General features: G+C 43.7%; 2 protein-coding genes across 7 annotated transcripts in view; both read left to right on the top strand.

Moving 5' to 3' along the window:
• The window catches only part of LOC106571044 (kinesin-like protein KIF13B), a 59,982-nt gene extending 53,995 nt beyond the window's left edge, over window positions 1-5,987 (top strand). For all 4 annotated transcript variants that reach the window (XM_082961620.1, XM_082961619.1, XM_082961618.1 and 1 more), the window contains 2 exons: window positions 155-2,066; window positions 2,307-5,987. In XM_082961620.1, the coding sequence (XP_082817746.1) occupies window positions 155-2,066; window positions 2,307-2,563 (2,169 nt within the window). In that variant the 3' untranslated portion in view covers window positions 2,564-5,987. The remainder of the gene's footprint in view (window positions 1-154; window positions 2,067-2,306) is intronic.
• Window positions 5,988-11,914: 5,927 nt separating this feature from the next.
• Window positions 11,915-18,364, top strand: part of LOC106571043 (homeobox-containing protein 1) — a 40,596-nt gene continuing 34,146 nt past the window's right edge. For 2 of the 3 annotated variants that reach the window (XM_014143689.3, XM_014143688.3), the window contains exons 1-2: window positions 11,915-12,097; window positions 13,727-14,344. In XM_014143689.3, coding sequence (XP_013999164.2) covers window positions 12,057-12,097; window positions 13,727-14,344 — 659 coding nt within the window. In that variant the 5' untranslated portion in view covers window positions 11,915-12,056. Of the gene's footprint in view, window positions 12,098-13,248; window positions 13,570-13,726; window positions 14,345-18,364 lie in introns of all 3 variants that reach the window. The other variant, XM_014143690.3, reaches the window with a different exon arrangement.

Genomic DNA, 18,364 nt, shown 5'->3' with positions numbered 1-18,364 from the left:
AGCAATATTCAAAATGTGGTCTTAATAAAAAAAGTCTATTACATGGCTCCTACACCTAGAAGTGTGTGTGTGTGTGTGTGTGTGTGTGTGTGTGTGCACAGTATCATGCTCAACACCATCCATTACTAGTCTGTCGCCATGGTTAATTCCACAGGTTCCCATTGGGGAAATCATCCCCCCAGAGAGCCAATCAGAGGCCCCAAAAACCATGCCCCTCCCACCACCCATCATCCCTGAGATGGAAGACCCCGTCCCCAGCCCGGTCAGCGAGGCGTCTACCAGCGTCTCCACGGCAACCCTGTCAGAGCCCTACCTGATTGGTGGGGACGTCACTCCGTCAGCCAATCTCAGGCCAGATGGCTTTGAGGCGATGCACAGGTCGTTCGAGGCAGGCATCGGTCGGGATCTTCATCATGACTGTAACATGGCCGACCAGGAGGAAGAGGAGGAGACTCGTCAGATACCTCAGGCCACTGCTACTGACCTGGAGGCTTCAGAGACAGACAGGACTGACACTAGCACACCCCAGGCAGACAGGACTGACACTAGCACACCCCAGGCAGACAGGACTGACACTAGCACACCCCAGGCAGACAGGACTGACACTAGCACACCCCAGGCAGACAGGACTGACACTAGCACACCCCAGGCAGACAGGACTGACACTAGCACACCCCAGGCAGACAGGACTGACACTAGCACACCCCAGGCAGACAGGACTGACACTAGCACACCCCAGGCAGACAGGACTGATAAACTCAGAGCAGAATCTCCTCTCCCATTGGAACCACATGGCACCTCAGTAGAACCTGAAGACATGACTCCATCAAAGTCACTGACACAGTCCATGCCAGACAAGTCTACACAAGTCCACTACAGACTACTACCGTCTGTAGTATCAAACCAGTCAGAACAATCAGTCCAGTCAGAGTCACTGACACAGTCCACACCAGATAAATCTACACATGAACTGTCTATAGTGTCACATCAGTCTGAACCACCAGTCCACGTAGAAGAACCAATGGAGTCCGAGATACCTCACGAACAACCAGAGACGGAGGTAGTATTGTCATCATCACGGGGCCAGACAGAGCAACATGTCGGTGAGTCTGTAACGGATCTTCCAGAATCAGAACTGTCTGTATCAGAACAGTCTGCATTTGATCAACCAGAACCACCGGTAGAATCAGCACCAGGTCTAAAAGAGTCTTCACCACTGGACCAGTCTCCACCAGCACCAGCCCTGCCACAAGAATCAGATCAAGCAGCCACAGAACAGACAGGACTGGGTGAATCAGCTGGTTCAGAACCAGTACTAGGCCAAACAGATCAACCAGTAGAAGCAGGTCCAGACCAGTCCCAGCCTCCATCAGAGCTACCAGAAGAACAAGACCAGCGGGCACCTCTAGACCAGCGGGCACCTCTAGACCAGCGGGCACCGGCAGCCCAATCTGAACCTGCACCTACCCCTGTTGAACCTCCAGTTGATGAGCCTGCATCTAGCCAGCAAGCCAAAGCACCAGCCCCAATCCCAGCTCCAGCACCAGCCCAAGCTGTAGCTCTGGTCACTACACCTGCCCATCCAGCTCTGACCTCAACACCAACCCCTGTCCCAGTCCCTACACCTGCCCATCCAGCTCTGACCTCAACACCAACCCCTGTCCCAACCAAAGCCCCTCTTCTAACCCTAAACCCTGTCCTAGCACTAGTCGTCAAAACTCCCACTTCCAGAAGCACATCAGCCAACGCATTCAAGATCCAGAGAGTAAAGACATCCGACCTGAAGTCCTTCCAACCAATCTTAGTTGAGGATGAATCCCAGGCAGGGGCAGAAGGAGTGGGGGCCAGGAGTCTGGGTGATGACCTGTATGTTCCTCTGGAGAGACTGGAGATCCTGTCCGACTCAGACGAAGGAGCCACCGACGTAGCCACAGCCGTGCCTGACTGGCTGAAGGAGGGGGAGTTTGTGACTGTAGGAACTAATAAAAGTGGTACGGTGAGCTACGTGGGACCTACAGACTTTGCAGAGGGAACCTGGGTTGGAGTGGAGCTGGATTTACCTGCAGGTAGGTAACATAGCAGAGGTTATCTCATCTAGATTAGACGTCTACCTCAGTGTTTTGATATGAGTTCTCAGAAATGCCCCAGTGAACATTATTATGTCAGAAATACCTTTACTAATTTGGAAGATTCTGCTATTTAATTTGGAATGACAGGTTATTGTCTATATTATGTTAGGGTGATTAGTATTTTTATGGTGGATGTTCCCCAGTTCTCTCACTATCAATCTCTCTCTCACTCTCTAGGGAAAAACGACGGGTCCGTGGGTGGAAAGCACTACTTCCACTGTAACCCTGGTTACGGGGTATTGGTGCGTCCTGATAGGGTGAGCCGTGGAGGAGTCGGGGGCGGGGCTAAGCAGAAGCGGCGACAGCAGCAGAAGCGGCGTAGTGCTAACCTATCCGGGTCCAGCCCTAACCTGGCTGCCCTCACTGCCCTAGCCAAGGGAGATGGGGCTGGGGCCAGTCGCAAGGGACAAAACCGAAAGTCCTGGAACAGCTGAGAGGAGAGAGTAGCAGGGTTGGGGTCAATTCCATTTCAATTCCGGAAGAAAACTGACATTTTCAATGCTTCTCTATGAGAGACATGAACTGAATTGAAATGGCATTGAGCCCAACCCTGATGGATAATCCTCTCTATATAGAGTTCCATAGGTGAGAATGAACCATAGGGAGAAGCGAGATCTACGTACACTGAACAAAAATATAAACGCAACAATTTCAAAGATGTTTACACTTCTTATAATGAAATCAGTCAATTGAAGTTAATTCATTAGGTTCTTAATCTATTGATTTCACATGACTGGGAATACAGATATGCGTCTGTTGGTCACGGAAATGTTATTGGAGGCTTATGGTAGAGAAATAAACATTCAGTTATCTGGCAACAGCTCTGGTGGACATTCCTGCTGTCAGCATGCCAATTGCATACTCCCTCAAAACATCTGTGGCATTGTGTTGTGTGACAAAACTGCACATTTTAGAGTGGCCTTTTATTGTCCCCAGCACAAGGTGCACCTGTGTCATGATCATGCTGTTTAATCAGCTTCTTGATATGCCACACCTGTCAGGTGGATGGATTATCTTGGCAAAGGAGAAATGCTCACTAACAGGGATGTAAACAAATTTGTGCACAAAATTTCAGTGACAATTCAGGGTTCTTTTTATTTCAGCTCATGAAACATGGGACCGACACTTTACATGTTGAGTTTATATTTTTGTTCAGTGCAGAAGTTCTGTCTCACTATAGCTGTACAAAAGGTACCAGGGTCGGGTTCAATTCAGTCAATTCAGGAAGGACACTGAAATTCCAATTCCAAATTGGAATTTCAGTTTACTTCCGGAAATTGAACTGGAATTGATCCCAACCCTGGTCGGTAGAGGTGCAGCTGAAAACCACAGGAACATTTCAAGAGATGTACATCTTGCTCATTTTTAAAAGTCCAGCCATCGATGGACAGATAGAGGAGAGGCCCAGTTTATGATGCTGCATCAATGTACAAGTCCATGTATCCAGGCTTTTATACTGTTATTTCATATAATCTGAATGCATTTTTTGTTGTTACCAGTCCTGAGTGCCTTTCATAGTCAGATAGGGACTCTCAAGTTCTCATTAAAATAACTAATGTGGTTTAAGTAATGTCATTACATGTCCTTCTGAAGCTTTGTTCACACTGCAGCTCTTAATGCGCAAATCAATAATGACTGCATTGTCTTACGTCAGATCTCGTCACTGCTACGCTCGTCCCTCAATCTCAGTGCACACCCGTCGTGCTATACAAATGTCTCAAATCGGATGTGTGTTTTCAGACTGTAGTCATTGGCTGACATGACTGCGCTGGTTGTCAAGGTAATGGCAGGCGTGTGTGCGGTGCTGTAAGCTGATTGGTGGTGGTGCTTGTGTTTCCTCTCACTCAGAAAGCTGTTGTGCAGCAAGCTAAGTTGACTGACAACAATGCCTGCTATGTAAGTCTCCCAGTTGCTTTGCATGTTCAAAATCATAGCGTGAGAACACTTATAAAGCCTCAAAGGATAAAATAATCCAACTTTAAAAATGAGTCATTTTTGTCTGGCCACAGCAGTCAACTAGCTAGCTGTTTTAGTTTGCTAGCACATACACTAATTTGTTTGTAAACAATTAACAAGCTACTTAGCTACCACAAGTTGTTGTTGAAACTGTCAACAGAGTAGCAAGCAACAAGATGTGCCAAATAAGTTTTTAAAAAAACACTTGAAGGAAAATAAATCAGATTTGACAGTTCAGACAGTAGTCATTGCCAGGAATCTCAAAATATCTGATTCCATGTGCTTTTTGGGTGTTCTGATTGCAGAAAAAACAAAAAAAAGATTTAAAATCGGATATGCCTAAAAAAAAAAGTGGATTTGAGTCACTTCAAACTGCTAGTGTGAACAAGGCTTTAGTGGGTCTCATTGTGTTGGAGAATAGGGATGAACTCCCAAATACGTGATGCCCAATGGGTTGCTCTAACTAACAATTGGTGCACCACCCAGTGGGGAATACGTGTATTGACATTACCACAAATGATCTGCCTTATTTTATTAACTATGTTGGTAGAACAGTATGGCCCTTTTTTTCTGATTTTCTGTTTTTTTTCTAAGAGGAAATATACTGTATACTTGAACTTCTGAACAAGTTTGCACTCTGTCCATTTTGTAATAATACTACTGAAACTTTGCTAGGTTTTATCATTCCGTGTATCATCTGTTCGATCAAGTGTGATTTGGGGATAATATTGTGGAGGGGTAGAATGCAGACCTGGGAGAATCAGAATGAAGCAAATGGATGATGAGCTCTACAATGGTTGAGACGTTTGACACTGGGCTTGTTTTTAATTTATACGTTTCAAAATGTTTTTATACTTGTGGTATTCAATCTGATCTGACTATGAATGTTTTAAGACGGACAATTAAAAATATATATAATGGAGGAAGAGACAGATCTACATGATTTTGTTTTATATCAATATGGTGTTCCAATACACTTTACTGTGGATGCATCTTTACCAAGTTAGAATTGTTTTGACTTTTTGTAGACAATGGGATTTTGTATTGTGTAACTAACCCTTGTATATGAATTGGAACCAATACTTAAAACTCTTTACATGCTCCAACTCCCATGTAACTATCATCCATCTTCCAAGGTTTTTCTGTCTGTATGGCTGTTGTCAGTTAGACAGTTATGGGTAATTGCACAACTCCTATATAAAGTGTTGGTTTTTCCTTCTCAAAATTGCCGAGATATCACGTTACCTACTTACATCAGTACACTCATAACTTAAGAATTATGTCATTTATATTCGATTAAATAAACCTCCCGAAATTCGACACTTATTGCTCTCCATACAAAAACACCTTGCTTGTTGACCAAACAACGAAAACCGCCATCTGCTGGAAGGAGACATTTCCGCAGAGTTCAGCCTCTTCCTCTCTACTAAACGCATACCTGTAGCGTGTCGACATAAATGGGAGGATCAACAGAATAATGCCTGTGGAAAGCGAATTTGTTTACATGGGCATATTTGTTGCGACACGATACCGTTTTGCGTGGCTGCAGAGCTTTAAAATGTACAGTGTTTGGTCTTGGTCGGCAGAGATGACGGTAAAGAGGCTAACATTTTTGCCATTCACGTTGAGCTGTGTCTTTGGTGTAGCTACCGAAGTTATTAGTAGCTGTAGACGAGATCTTGGTCTAAAAGACCAACGTAGCCATCATCATCATCATTGCTCACTTTGTATATAGACTTATTTTTGTACTGTATTATTGACTGTATGTTTTGTTTATTCCATGTGTAACTGTGTTGTTGTATGTGTCGAACTGCTTTGCTTTATCTTGGCCAGGTCGCAGTTGTAAATGAGAACTTGTTCTCAACTTGCCTACCTGGTTAAATAAAGGTGAAATAAAAATAATATCACGGAGAGTCCTGTTTGCTGTGAGGGGATGTGAGCTGACCACAGGGGATGACGGACACGTGGTAATGGCTGGAGCGAATGCAGTACCAGTCATGTTTGGACACACCTACTCTTTCCCATGGTCTTTATTTTTACAATTTTCTACAATGTAGAATAATAGTGAATATGTCAACTATGAAAAAACACATGTAATCATTTAGTAACCAAAAAAGTGTTAAACGAATTAAAATATATTTTAGATTTGAGATTCTTTATAGTAGCCACCCTTTGTGTTGTTGACAGCTTTGCACACTCTTGGCATTCTCTCAACCAGCTTCACCTGAAATGCTTTTCCAATAGTCTTGAAAGAGTTACCACATATTCTGAGCACTTGTTGGCTGCTTTTCCTTCACTCTGCGGTCCAAATAATCCCAAACCATCTCAATTGGGTTGAGGTCGGGTGATTGTGGAGGCCAGGTCATCTGATGCAGCACTCCATCACTCTCCTTCTTGGTCAAATGGTCTTTACACAGCCTGGTGGTGTGTTGGGTCATTGTCCTGTTGAAAAACAAATGATAGTCCCACTAAGCGCAAACCAGATGGGATGGCGTATTGCTGCAGAATGCTGTGGTAGGACAGATTTCCACCGGTCTGATGTCCATTGCTCGTGTTTCTTGGCCCAAGCAAGTCTCTTCTTATTATTGGTGTCCTTTGTAAGTGGTTTCTTTGCAGCAATTCGACCATGAAGACCTGATTCGGTTCTCCTCTGAACTGTTGTTGAGATGTGTCTGTTACTTGAACTCTGAAGCATTTATTTGGTCTGCAATTTCTGAGGCTGGTAAATCTAATGAACTTATCCTCTGCAGCAGAGGTAACACTGGGTCTTCCTTTCCCGTGGTGGTCCTCATGAGAGCCAGTTTTGTCATAGCGCTTGATGGTTTTTTCAACTGCCCTTGAAGAAACTTTCAAAGTTCTTAACATTTTCTGAATTGACTGACCATGTCTTAAAGTAATGATGGACTGTCGTTTCTCTTTGCTTATTTGAGCTGTTCTTGCCATAATATGGACATGATATTTTACCAAATAGGGCTATCTTCTGCATACCACCCCTACCTTGACACAACACAACTGATTGGCTCAAACGCATTAAGAAGGAAAATTCCACAAGTTAACTTTTAACAAGGCATACCTGTTAATTGAAATGCATTCCAGGTGACTACCTCATGAAGCTGGTTGAGAAAATGCCAAGAGTGCGCAAAGCTGTCATCAAGGAAAAGGGTGGCTAATTTGAAGAATCTCAAATATATATATATATATATATATATATATATTGATTTGTTTATCACTTTGTTTGGTTACTACATGATTCCATGTGTGTTATTGCATTGTGTTGCTGTCTTTTATCATTCTACAATGTAGAAAATAGTAAAAATAAAGAAAAACCAGTGAATGAGTAGGTGTGTCCAAACTTTTGACTGGTACTGTATGTATGTTCACTGAGTATAGAAAACATTAAGAACACCTACTCTTTCCATGACATAGACTGACCAGGTAAAAGCTTGTCACAACTGTGGGAAGGATTGGAGTCAACATGGGCCAGCATCCCTGTGGAACACTTTTGACACCTTGTAGACTCTGTGGCCTGACAAATTGAGGCTGTTCTGAGGGCAAAAGAGGGTGCAACTCAATATTAGGAAGGTGTTCCTAATGTTTTCTACACTTTGTGTATATTACATTGCAAAGGGTCTCCTCCTACATACTGCTGGTTATGAGTTTGACTGACAGGGATGAAGAAGGGCTTATATCTGTTCAGCTTACACTGAGGAACTGTTACGGGAATTAAGTTATCAATGTTCTTAAACCGAACTTCAATTAAACTACTCAGTCTGCCCCCACCAGAGTGTGTAAGATTCTGGTTGGGGAACCAGCCCACAATGGTCAAAACGTTTATTTATGAGAGCTCTGAAATCCTTACAATGTACAAAGCCTTTTATATTCACACACACACACCAGTAGAGAACTCCACCCAGCTTTAGGCGGCTGTATTTTTCCACAGTACCCAGACCACCTGTCTCCTTATCTTTTGCCAGCCTAGCCATTCCCAGGCCGTTGTTTCTCTCTCTAACTTAGGGAGACATCTTCTCCTGTTCCTTTCCCAAGGTCGTCTTATCAACTCTGCCCTGCATTTTTTGAAGTGGTTACAGTGTCTTACTCACACACAGTATTGGAATATAGTTTTTAACCCATTATTATAGCCTTATTTCCAATACATTTCAACAGGTTATATGGTTTCTGAGTGAAATCATTTAGTCAAACCTTTAATCATATAATTTCCATTACCGGAACCCTGTTGCGTTTGCCTAATGGGGGGGAGCTGAAACTATGGGTGTCTCATGATAGTTTTGTTGAAAGACAGTCTGCGTTGACGAGTCCTCCCTCACACCTATCATCTTCATGGCTGTCTGGACCAAGCAATTGATTTGTGATTTTTAAAGTAACTGACAAGTTGCCAAACTTGGCTGAAATGCCATTGAATAGAATGCTATCTATGACTTCCTGATAGAGTAGGAGGTAGCCGAGTGGTTAGAACGTTGGGCCAGTAATCGAAAAGTTGCGAGATCGAATCCCCTGAGCTGACAAGGTAAAAATCTATCGTTCTAACCCTGAACAAGGCAGTTAACCCACTGTTCCCCGGTAGGCCGTCATTGTAAATAAGAATTTATTCTTAACTGACTTGCCTGGTAAAATAAAAATAGGAGCATAACCTTCTGTTTGACTCTGAACCGACGAAGAAAATAAAGGCATTGTTGGACCCCAGAACATTTGTAAGAGCGGATCTGAGTAATGTTCACATTATGGACCACCACAAAGGTCAAAAACTATTTCTTCAGTTTACTTGACATTTAGGATGAGATGGTGGTCAACACACTGTATCCTTGACCTCTGACCTGTACACAGTAGTGTCAGTGTCTACACATTTCGACCCAGAATGGCAGTATCATCAGAAAACTGGACAGTATAGTTATGACTAGGATGGGTGAACTCTCAGCCTTGGGGGGACACACACCGTTAATGACCTTGGGCTCAGACAGGGTCTCATTTACTCGCTCCTATTGGTCAGAAATAAGTGATTCCACCTGATGGTATTGACTGACATCTGTCTGAGTTTACTGAGGAGGACGTGTAGCTGCAAGATGTTAAATGCTGAACTAAAATTGACAAATAGCAGTGGCACGCAGGCCTTGGGGTTCTCCAGATGTCGCAGGATGAGATGCACTATGCTGAGGATAGCGTCATCAGTGCCATGTTTGCGTTTGTAAGCAAACTGATACAGGTCCAACAGTGTGTTTTAGTCTGACTGACGCTTACACACCATGATGTTTTTCAAAACACTGCATTACGATGCAGGTCAGAGCAACAGGTCTACAGTCGTTGTTTTCTTGGTGAGACAGAGTGGTGATGATTGCCTTCTTCCATCAAGGTAGAACCGTGTGAGAATGTACAAACCTCTGAAGGACAGGGACCCAGGCTGGCGTAAGTTCCTCTGCACAAAGCGGAGATGCCATCGGGCCCTGTTGTCAGTTTCCTAAAAGACTCTTGTGGACTCTCTAGGGTTAAATTCTAACTTGGGGTCACAGTCCTCAGTAACAATGGTGTTGAGCATGTTAACACACATAGCAGAAAACTTTATGTAGAAGTCATTAAGTTCATTTGCCATTGTCTTTTTGTCTGTTGTGTTCAGTGGTTTTCTGATGGGAGTCATATTAATTATGGATTTTGTTAAACCTTGTCCTTGAATACTCTTCATTTTAAGCTGGTTTGCTGCCCAATTCTACAAGAGTAATTATATTGAGCTAAACACTATTTTACTGTCATCTGATGATAGTCAAATAGATGCCATGGGTTATAATAATCAAACATAGATTTATTGGTAAATGAAAAACTGATAGGCTGTTTGCTGCCCAATTATACAATAGTAATTATAATTAGCCTTATTCACAAAACACAATTTTGTCATCAGATGATAGCTGGACAGACGTCATAAGTTATAGGACTAATAATGATAGTGTATTGGTAATAAATGAAAAACTGGTAGACTAATAACTGATGTCAAAATTACTTTTATTTTCATATTTAGGCTGTAAGTGAGGTGTTTGTGTTTTTTAACATTCAAATGGCACAGTATGATTCTCTATCAAGAATAGAGTGTATTTTAGCTCTGCCAGGCTTGTTTCAATTCAATTTTAATTAAGGGCTTTATTGGCATGGGAAACATATGTTAACATTGCCAACACAAGTGAAGTAGATAATAAAAAAAAGTGAAAAACTATACAAAAATGAACAGTAAACATTACACTCACAGAAGTTCCAAAAATAATAGGCAATACAAATGTCAAATGTGCAAATAGTTAAAGTACAAAAGGGAAAATAAATAAACATAAATATGGGTTGTATTTACAATGGTGTTTGTTCTTCACTGGTTGCCCTTTTCTTGTGGCAACAGGTCACAAAACTTGCTGCTGTGGCACACTGTGGTATTTCCCCCAATAGATTATCAAAATTGGGTTCATTTTCAAATTCTTTGTGTATCTGTAATCTGAGGGAAATGTGTGTCTCTAATATGGTCATACATCTGGCAGGAGGTTAGGAAGTGCAGGTCAGTTTCCAATTCATTTTGTGGGCAGTGTGCACGTAGCCTGTCTTCTCTTGAGAGACAGGTCTGCCTTTTCTCAAGAGCAAGGCTGTACATAGTCAAAACTTTCCTTACTTTTGGGTCAGTCACAGTGGTCAGGTATTCTGCCACTGTGTACTCTCTGTTTAGGACCAAATAGTATTCTAGTTTGCTCCGTTTTTTTTGTTAATTACTTGACACATTGGAAAGAATTATCTTTTTGTTTTCACGTGATTTGGTTGGGTCTAATTGTGCTGTCCTGGGGCTCTGTGGGGTGTGTTTGTGTTTGTGAACAGAGACCCAGGACCAGCTGGCTGAGGGGACTCTTCTCCAGGTTCATCTCTCTGTGGGTGATGGCTTTGTTATGGAAGGTTTGGGAATCGCTTCCTTGGTGGTTGTAGAATTTAACTGCTCTTTTCTGGATTTTGATAATTAGCGGATATCGTCCTAATTCTGCTCTGCATGTATTATTTGGTGTTTTATGTTGTACACATGTTGTACACATTTTGCAGAATTCTGCATGCAGAGATCTGATCAACAAAAACGTTTTAAGAAATATACACAATCAAAGCTGGCTAACCAATTACAGAGCGCTGTTGTAAAGCAGTTGATCCGCCCACTTCTGCCACCCCCACTTTCAGTCACTCCGTTATTTACCTTTATCTAAGTAGGCAAGTCAGTGAAGAACATATTCTTATTTACAATTGGCGGTCTACCCCGAACGATGTTGGGCCATTTTGTGCGCCGCCCTATGGGACTTCCAATCATGGCCGGATGTGATGCAGCCTGGATTCGAACCAGGGACTGTAGTGACGCCTCTTAAATGCAGTGCCTTAGACCGCTGCGCCACTCGGGTTCCCACAAATGCCGTTACCCGTGCTTGCAAAGTCAAAACAGTACAAAAAAAAAAAAAAAAACAGTACAGTCATTATAAAGATAGTCTAAAACTGTTGATAACAATAGAAATCCCCGTTAAACTCACAAAGTGATCTGGTCTAACGGTCGTCTCGCAACGAACTGCAAGATGTAAAATCAAAGGCTGCTGTGGCACGACCTAAAAAATATATATATCTTTTTTTACAAAGATAGTGTCAGTTTGTCAATTTCACGAGGTTGGAATAACAACGTGTTCAACTACCTAAGGCATTGGCTCGAATTTAGGTTGTGCCTTTTTAAGATTTCGATTAAAAAAAAATGAACAACGAAGGAATAATTATTGACTTCTCGAACCCAGACCGGTCTGCTTGGGAAGCGTTCCCGGAAATCTCGCGATGTTTCCCCTTGTGGGGTTATAAACTCTGTGACAATAAGCCTGTAGTTGAAATCTACAATCCTGCGGTCGATGTGTTGTTGCGACGGTTAAAAAGTGGCATTTCCCTCCCACACACACACTGTTCAGTGGTGGTGCGATTTAAATGGTCAAATGTACAGAGGCACATCGAGATAGAGAGCCAAGGTAAGATGTGATATGTTTAGCTAGCTAACGTTAGCCCGTCAATTAGCTAACGTAAACTAGCTAGCCTGTAACAAACATTTTTTCAGTAGGTGGTTTAGCAGTTAGCTATATTACCATCTGGTAAAAATAACTAGGCACCCACTTAAATGTAACTGAAACAGTTGTCGTTTTAGCGATTTTTTTAGCTAGCTAAGTGCATGGATAAAAGTCAGATAGCTAACTTAGTATTTTGAGTTTGATAGCGAGTTAGCCAATAACCAAACAAGCAGTAGTTAGGTAGCTTAGCTTGTTGGAGTTGGTACAAAAACTGTTACTGCTACTGTAGCTGAAAACAGAGCTAGCTAACGTTGGCTAACTAGCCCTTCAGATAGACTGACCTACCAAGTAAAAATAGACTGGCATAACGACGAACGCTAACTAGCTACAGTAGAAGTAACCGTTTTTGTACCAACTCCCTTTGTTTGCCATACTTGCCAGCGAGGTAACTAATGCATTGCAGATTGACTGTTATGTAAACGAATGTTTGACATTAATTATTTGGGGATTGAGTCTGGGTGTTCCGCTCATGTGCAAGCTTTAATAACCAGATACATATTCCATTTAGGAAACTTTTATTGTCCATGAGGCAGTTTATATATGCACCCAGCTGTTTGCAGTTGTAAGAAACACAAACAAATAGTGTAATTATAGAAGGCTAGTCGATTTATATTAAGCTAAGTGAAAACAGCCTCGCTGTCATTGATACATATGCAACATTGACTCCAGCAACAGCAATGGTCTCGTTGAGTGACAGGGGGCTAGGTTGTGTGGAAAGAGAGCGAGAGATGACTCGAGTCGCGACGTAAACTATACAAATGGGCGTTACACACGGCTTATTACCTTTTAACAAACCAAACATTCAACTATCGTTTTATAGAAGGTAAAGTAAAAACCCAAACCAGTCCGTGCATTAATACCGGTATATCGTAACATCTGTTTTCCAAAACACCATGCAGAGAGAACTGTCCCTATGTGCATCTTTGGAACATGTCTCTACTGATAGAAAAGATAGAAAGATCTAGTCATGTTGCCTCACAAGATGGAAAATGTGCTGCAGCCTGGTTGACTCTATTAATCTCTTCTACCCTGAAATGCTTATGGAAACCAAACAGAGAAATGCTTGGCCTGTGGAACGCCGTTCAGAGAGATGCTTGGCCTGTGGAACGCCGTTCAGAGAGATGCTTGGCCTGTGGAACGCCGTTCAGAGAGATGCTTGGCCTGTGGAACGCCGTTCAGAGAGATGCTTGGCCTGTGGAACGCCGTTCAGAGAGATGCTTGGCCTGTGGAACGCCGTTCAGAGAGATGCTTGGCCTGTGGAACGCCGTTCAGAGAGATGCTTGGCCTGTGGAACGCCGTTCAGAGGGAGAAGTGCATTTGTTATTGCTCTTAAGCACAGCGAAATGATTGAGATAGGATCAGCTAACGCTTTCAAGGTGACTGCGTGTGTTGCTGCTGTCCCCCACAAAATTGTGCCTTCCCCTTTCTTTCCTCTCTCTCTCTCCCTCACGCCTTTTCTACCCTTCTCCTCTCACTGTGTATTTTTTTTCTTCTCTCACACCCCCTACCATTCCTCTCCCTCCTCTTCTCCAGGATGTCTCATTACACAGACGAACCTCGCTTCACCATCGAGCAGATCGACTTGCTCCAGAGGCTGCGGCGTACGGGCATGACCAAGCAAGAGATCCTCCACGGCATGGACACCCTAGATCGGCTGGACCGTGAGCACGGGAACAAGTTTGGGCATCGCACCTCCTACGGGGGAGGAGCAAGCGGCTCTGTGTCAGACCCCAATTGCACCTCCAACAACACTGCAGCCACCACATCTTCTACAACATCTTCTTCCTGTATTATTATTAATAGTAATGCCACCAGTGGGAGCAGCAATGTTAACAACACCACCCCGGCCTCTTCCTGCACCAACTCTACCGTCGCACAGACCCAGTACCTCTCACCACGTGGGGGGCTGTCGCCTAGCAACAGCTACGACACCTCCCCACCGCCCAGCCTGCCCTCCGCCGTCCGCCACTCCCCAGTGTCACTGGTCACCATGGTGCAGAACGGGGGGCGGGACAGCCTGGTGGCGACGCCCAATGGGAAGCTCTCGCCGCCGCGGTACCCGGTGAACAGTGCAGCGGCCGCCAGGGCGTTCGGGTTCGAGGCAACTGAGGAGGAGCTGGAAATCGATGATAAGGTGGAGGAGCTTATGAGGTCAGTGATGATGGGGTTAGGGGTCAGGGCAGGGTCAAAGTCACACACCAGCCTACAGAGATCTAGCCTGAAATCCAGAATCTGTTTTGTGGTAACTTGTCACGCCTTATACTCCGTGTCATGCCAAACATAGGAGTGGCAAGGATTTGGAGTGACATGGAGTACAAGGAGTGGCATGATGGATTATCAGAATGGTACCCAGGCTAACAGGGATCCTATTCAATATGTCATTTTATATACCAGTCCACCACTATCAGGACTATACCAGTTTATACACCAGTCTACCACTATCAGGACTATACCAGTTTATACACCAGTCTACCACTATCAGGACTATACCAGTTTATACACCAGTCTACCACTATCAGGACTATACCAGTTTATACACCAGTCTACCACTATCAGGACTATACCAGTTTATACACCAGTCTACCACTATCAGGACTATACCAGTTTATACACCAGTCTACCACTATCAGGACTATACCAGTTTATACACCAGTCTACCACTATCAGGACTATACCAGTTTATACACCAGTCCACCACTATCAGGACTATACCAGTTTATACACCAGTCCACCACTATCAGGACTATACCAGTTTATACACCAGTCTACCACTATCAGGACTATACCAGTTTATACACCAGTCCACCACTATCAGGACTATACCAGTCACTCCAAACACATCATGAACACATTTAGGCTACCACTCTCACTGCATACCACTCTCACGATTTTAAGGCTGTCTTTCTGATTTGATGCAACAACCACACAGCCACGTTTGACCTGCCTGATCTGATGGGATGGAACAGCCACGTTTGACCTGCCTGATCTGATGGGATGGAACAACCACACAGCCACGTTTGACCTGCCTGATCTGATGGGATGGAACAACCACACAGCCTCGTTTGACCTGCCTGATCTGATGGGATGGAACAACCGCACAGCCACGTTTGACCGGCCTGATCTGATGCAACAACCACACAGCCACGTTTGACCTGCGAGGATCTGATGCAACAACCACACAGCCTCGTTTGACCTGCGAGGATCTGATGCAACAACCACACAGCCACGTTTGACCTGCCTGATCTGATGCAACAACCACACAGCCACGTTTGACCTGCCTGATCTGATGGAACAACCACACAGCCTCGTTTGACCTGCCTGATCTGATGGAACAACCACACAGCCTCGTTTGACCTGCCTGATCTGATGGAACAACCACACAGCCTCGTTTGACCTGCCTGATCTTGTGAGCTTAAGTGAATTGATCGAGAGCCCAGCGGTCAGGCTACCACGTGTCAAATTTCACAGAAACAACATTTATTGGAACAACTGTGCAGATATAAAGTTTGGTAACAGAATTAGTCAAATCTCCCTCTCTTTTTTTTGTATGCTACCACCCTTTTTCCGGAAACTCAAATATTTGCTCTGAATTAAGATTCAAAGATGTCTGCAGAAAGAATGGGGTGTCAGCTATGACATCACACCTTGAGTTAGAAAACATCTATTCTGTTTATTCTACTACAGTAAAGTGAAGTGGATTTACAACCGGTAACAGAATTACATCATGGGGTCCCTGATCTGTACTATACAGAAATTAAGGATATGAATAGCATTATATTCATGGTGACGATCCCTAAATTAGTACACAAAGGTAGAAATATGCAAAATTGGGTATTATTCTACACTCTGGCTATTATTGTAATGAGCTATCCCCCCCCCCCCCAAAAAAAAAAAAATACCACATTTGGTTGCTCCGGACTGGACCAAATCTGAACCAATCATTGATGTCTATGTTTTCACAAGTTCAGACATCATAGCACAGTAGATATGTTCAGCATAGTTTACAAATAACAAAAAAAAATGTATACTTATTTTATTTAATTAACCTCTTGCATCTAGACGTTCCGCTAGCGGAACCCCTAGCCAACAGCCAATGGCATCGTATGGCGCGAAATACAAAACCAACTAAAATACCACAATTCAGTTTTCTCAAACAATCAACTACACTGCTCAAAAAAATAAAGGGAACACTTAAACAACACAATGTAACTCCAAGTCAATCACACTTCTGTGAAATCAAACTGTCCACTTAGGAAGCAACACTGATTGACAATAAATTTCACATGCTGTTGTGCAAATGGAATAGACAACCGGTGGAAATTATAGGCAATTAGCAAGACACCCCCAATAAAGGAGTGGTTCTGCAGGTGGGGACCACAGACCACTTCTCAGTTCCTATGCTTCCTGGCTGATGTTTTGGTCACTTTTGAATGCTGGCGGTGCTTTCACTCTAGTGGTAGCATGAGACGGAGTCTACAACCCACACAAGTGGCTCAGGTAGTGCAGCTCATCCAGGATGGCACATCAATGCGAGCTGTGGCAAGAAGGTTTGCTGTGTCTGTCAGCGTAGTGTCCAGAGCATGGAGGCGCTACCAGGAGACAGGCCAGTACATCAGGAGACGTGGAGGAGGCCAACAACCCAGCAGCAGGACTGCTACCTCCGCCTTTGTGCAAGGAGGAGCAGGAGGAGCACTGCCAGAGCCCTGCAAAATGACCTCCAGCAGGCCACAAAGTGCATGTCTGCTCAAATGGTCAGAAACAGACTCCATGAGGGCCCGACGTCCACAGGTGGGGGTTGTGCTTACAGCCCAACACCGTGCAGGTCGTTTGGCATTTGTCAGAGAACACCAAGATTGGCAAATTCGCCACTGGCGCCCTGTGCTCTTCACAGATGAAAGCAGGTTCACACTGAGCACGTGACAGAGTCTGGAGACGCTGTGGAGAACGTTCTGCTGCCTGCAACATCCTCCAGCATGACCGGTTTGGTGGTGGGTCAGTCATGGTGTGGGGTGGCATTTCTTTGGGGGGCCACACAGCCCTCCATGTGCTCGCCAGAGGTAGCCTGACTGCCTTTAGGTACCGAGATGAAATCCTCAGACCCCTTGTGAGACCATATGCTGGTGCGGTTGGCCCTGGGTTCCTCCTGATGCAAGACAATGCTAGACCTCATGTGGCTGGAGTGTGTCAGCAGTTCCTGCAAGAGGAAGGCATTGATGCTATGGACTGGCCCGACCGTTCCCCAGACCTGACTCCAATTGAGCACATCTGGGACATCATGTCTCGCTCCATCCACCAACGCCACGTTGCACCACAGACTGTCCAGGAGTTGGCGGATACTTTAGTCCAGGTCTGGGAGGAGATCCATCAGGAGACCATCCGCCACCTCATCAGGAGCATGCCCAGGCGTTGTAGGGAGGTCATACAGGCACGTGGAGGCCACACACACTACTGAGCCTCATTTTGACTTGTTTTAAGGACATTACATCAAAGTTGGATCAGCCTGTAGTGTGGTTTTCCACTTTAATTTTGAGTGTGACTCCAAATCCAGACCTCCATGGGTTGATAAATTGGATTTCCATTGATTATTTTTGTGTGATTTTTGTTGTCAGCATATTCAACTATGTAAAGAAAAAAGTATTTAATAAGATTATTTCTTTCATTCAGATCTAGGATGTGTTGTTTAAGTGTTCCCTTTATTTTTTTGAGCAGTATATTTTACACCATTTTAAAGATAAGACTCTGGTTAATCTAACCACATTGTCCGATTTCAAAAAGGCTTTACAGCGAAAGCAAAACATTAGATTATGTCAGCAGAGTACCCAGCCAGAAATAGTCACACAGCCATTTTCAAAGCAAGCATATATGTCACAAAAACCCAAACCACAGCTAAATGCAGCACTAACCTTTGATCTTCATCAGATGACACTCCTAGGACATTATGTTATACAATACATGCATGTTTTGTTAAATCAAGTTCATATTTATATCAAAAACCAGCTTTTCACATTAGCATGTGATGTTCAGAACTAGCATACCCACCGAAAACTTCCGGTGAATTTACTAAATTACTCATGATAAACATTGACAAAATACATAACAATTATTTTAAGAATTATAGATACAGAACTCCTTTATGCAATCGCTATGTCCGATATTTTAAAATGGCTTTTC

The sequence above is a fragment of the Salmo salar genome, chromosome 15 (genome assembly GCF_965601325.2).
Source record: "Salmo salar chromosome 15, fSalSal1, whole genome shotgun sequence".
NCBI lineage: Eukaryota > Metazoa > Chordata > Actinopteri > Salmoniformes > Salmonidae > Salmo > Salmo salar.
The sequence above is the reverse complement of the archived record's forward strand: the minus strand, read 5'-3'. Positions and strand labels throughout refer to the sequence as shown.